Source organism: Haliaeetus leucocephalus, unplaced genomic scaffold, assembly GCF_000737465.1.
Source record: "Haliaeetus leucocephalus isolate CR32 unplaced genomic scaffold, Haliaeetus_leucocephalus-4.0 Scaffold257, whole genome shotgun sequence".
NCBI classification, from domain to species: Eukaryota; Metazoa; Chordata; class Aves; order Accipitriformes; family Accipitridae; genus Haliaeetus; species Haliaeetus leucocephalus.
In genome coordinates this window covers 29,734-32,183 of record NW_010972693.1, presented here as the reverse complement: position 1 = coordinate 32,183, position 2,450 = coordinate 29,734, and the positions used below count along the sequence as shown (strand labels likewise).

The 2,450-nt window shown below is 64.7% G+C and overlaps 1 protein-coding gene across 1 annotated transcript in view; it reads left to right on the top strand.

The window, feature by feature from the left end:
• The window catches only part of LOC104832551 (filamin-C-like), a 32,507-nt gene that overhangs the window by 2,538 nt on the left and 27,519 nt on the right, over window positions 1–2,450 (top strand). The window contains exons 3-8 of the mRNA XM_010568793.1: window positions 1–26; window positions 216–367; window positions 491–568; window positions 1,001–1,163; window positions 1,963–2,163; window positions 2,290–2,387. The exon at window positions 1–26 is cut by the window's left edge and continues 160 nt beyond it. Of these exons, the coding sequence (XP_010567095.1) occupies window positions 1–26; window positions 216–367; window positions 491–568; window positions 1,001–1,163; window positions 1,963–2,163; window positions 2,290–2,387 (718 nt within the window). The remainder of the gene's footprint in view (window positions 27–215; window positions 368–490; window positions 569–1,000; window positions 1,164–1,962; window positions 2,164–2,289; window positions 2,388–2,450) is intronic.

The window sequence follows — 2,450 nt, the reverse complement described above, 5'->3', positions numbered from 1 at the left end:
CCCTCCAAGCCCAGGGAGACCTTTTCCCACCCTGGTGTGTCCCCCCCCCCCCCATGCCCAGGGGTACCCCAGGGTGCCCGGGGACCCCCTTTGAGTCCCCTCCATACCTGGGGGGGTGCCCAGGGACCCCCCTGCCACCTCCAAGGGCCACCTGGAGGTCCCAAGTTGGGGTCACTGAGGGGGTTCCAGGGGCTGGGTGCCCACCGTGGGGTGCTGGGGGGGCACCCTGACCCCCCGGGCACCTGCAGGCATCGAGCCCCATGGGAACGTGGTGCTGAAGCCGGCGCAGTTCACGGTGGAGACCCTCGAGGCAGGGGTGGGTGAAGTCCTGGTCTACGTCGAGGACCCCGAGGGCCACACTGAGGAGGTAACGGGGGGGAACACCTGGACACCTGGGTCCCCCCAGAACCACCCTGGGGGGGTCCCCAGCCCTCCGGCTGTGTTTCCCCCCCTTCGCTCCCATTTTGGGGGTTCCCCCCCTCTTCCCCAGGCCAAGGTGGTCCCCAACAACGACAAGAAGAGGACCTACAGCGTCACCTATGTGCCCAAGGTTGGGGGGCTGCACAAGGTGAGCACCCACAGCATGTGCATCTCAGGGTGGTGGTTGCCCCCCGCACCCAGGATCAGCATCTGGAGAGGTGCTGGGGGTCCCCAGGGGGTGTCCCATTAGGGTCCCCTGGGGTATTGCACTGGGGGTCCCTGGGGGAGCCCCATTAGGGTGCCTGGGAGCGGGGAGCATTGCAATAGGGGTCCCTGGAGGGGCCCTTGGGGGTCCTATTTGGGTCCCCACTGGCTATTGCATTAGGGTTGCTGGGGGGGGGGGCAATAAGGGGTCCCTGGGGGGGGATCAGTGCTGGGGGATCCCCTTCGGGACATTGCACTGGGGGTCCCTGGGGTGTCCCATTTTTAATGTCCCCTGGGGTGGGGCGAGTCACCGAGGTGCCTGGTGCCAGCGGGGTACATGGCCACCCCTGACCCCCTCCCCGCCCCCATCCCGCAGGTGACGGTGCTGTTTGCGGGGCAGAACATTGACAAGAGCCCCTTCGGCGTCAACGTGGGCATGGCCCTGGGGGACGCCAACAAGGTGACGGCGCGTGGCCCTGGCCTGGAGCCCGTCGGCAACGTGGCCAACAAGCCCACCTACTTCGACATCTACACTGCAGGTGGGCTGTGGTGGCCACCATGTACCGGGGGGGTCACTGCTCCGGAGAGGTGTGGGGATGTGGCATGGCCTGGTGGCACTGAGGTGTGGCATGGCCATGGTGGTGCTTGCCAGCATTGAGGGGATGTTCTCATGGTGGCATGGCCATGGTGTGGCCTGGTGGCTCTGGTGCCATGTTCTCATGGTGGCATGGCCATAGGATGTCCTGGTGGCTCTGGGGCCATGTTCTCATGGTGGCATGGCTGTGGCATGGCCAGCTGGCACTGACATCATGTCCTTACAGTGGCACAGCAATGGCATGGCCGGGTGGCACTGAGCCTGGGTCCTTGCCATGGCTTGGCTGGGTGGTCCTCACTGTGTCATGGCCTGGTGGCACTGGGGTCATGTCTTTGCTGTGTTGTGACCAGGGGACACTGGGGTGTGACGTGGCCATGGCATGGCCTCATGGCTCTGGGACCACATCCTCCTGGTGGCATGGCCATGGCATGGCCTGGTGGCACTGAGGTCATGTTCTCATGGTATTGTGGCCATGGCATGGCCTGGTGGCACTGAGGTCATGTTCTCATGGTATTGTGGCCTTGGGATGGCCTGGTGGCTCTGGTGCTATGTTCTCATGGTGGCATGGCCATGGCATGGCTGGGCGGCACTAAGACTCTGTTCTCGTGGCATGGCCATGAGATGGCCTGGTGGCTTTGGGGCCATGTCCTCATGATGGCATGGCCATGGCATGGCTTGATGGTTCTGGTGCTATGGCCATGGCATGACTGGGTGGCACTGAGCCCGTGTCCTTGTGGTGGCAGGGGCTGGCCCAGGCGATGTGGGGGTGGTGATCGTGGACCCCCAGGGCCGGCGGGACACGGTAGAGGTGATGCTGGAGGACAAAGGGGACAACATCTACCGCTGCACCTACCGGCCCGTCCTGGAGGGGCCACACACCGTCTGTGTCACCTATGCCGGTGCCCAGATCCCCAAGAGCCCCTTCACCGTCAATGTGGCTGAAGGTGAGACCTGTCCCGGGGGTCCCCACTGTGTCCCCATGGCACCCATCAGTGACCATGGTGGCCCCATGGCACCCCTCAGTGCCCATGGTGGCCCCATGGCACCCCTGTGGTTGTCCATGGCCCCAGGGGTTGTTCCATGGCACCCTTACACCTCCCACGGTGTCCCCATGGCACCCCTGTGCCCGCAGTGTCCCCACAGCATCCCTCTGTCCCAGAATGTCCCTGTAGCACCTCTCTGTCCCCAGGGTGTCCCCAAGGGTTCCTTATGCGCCCAGGGACCCCATGGG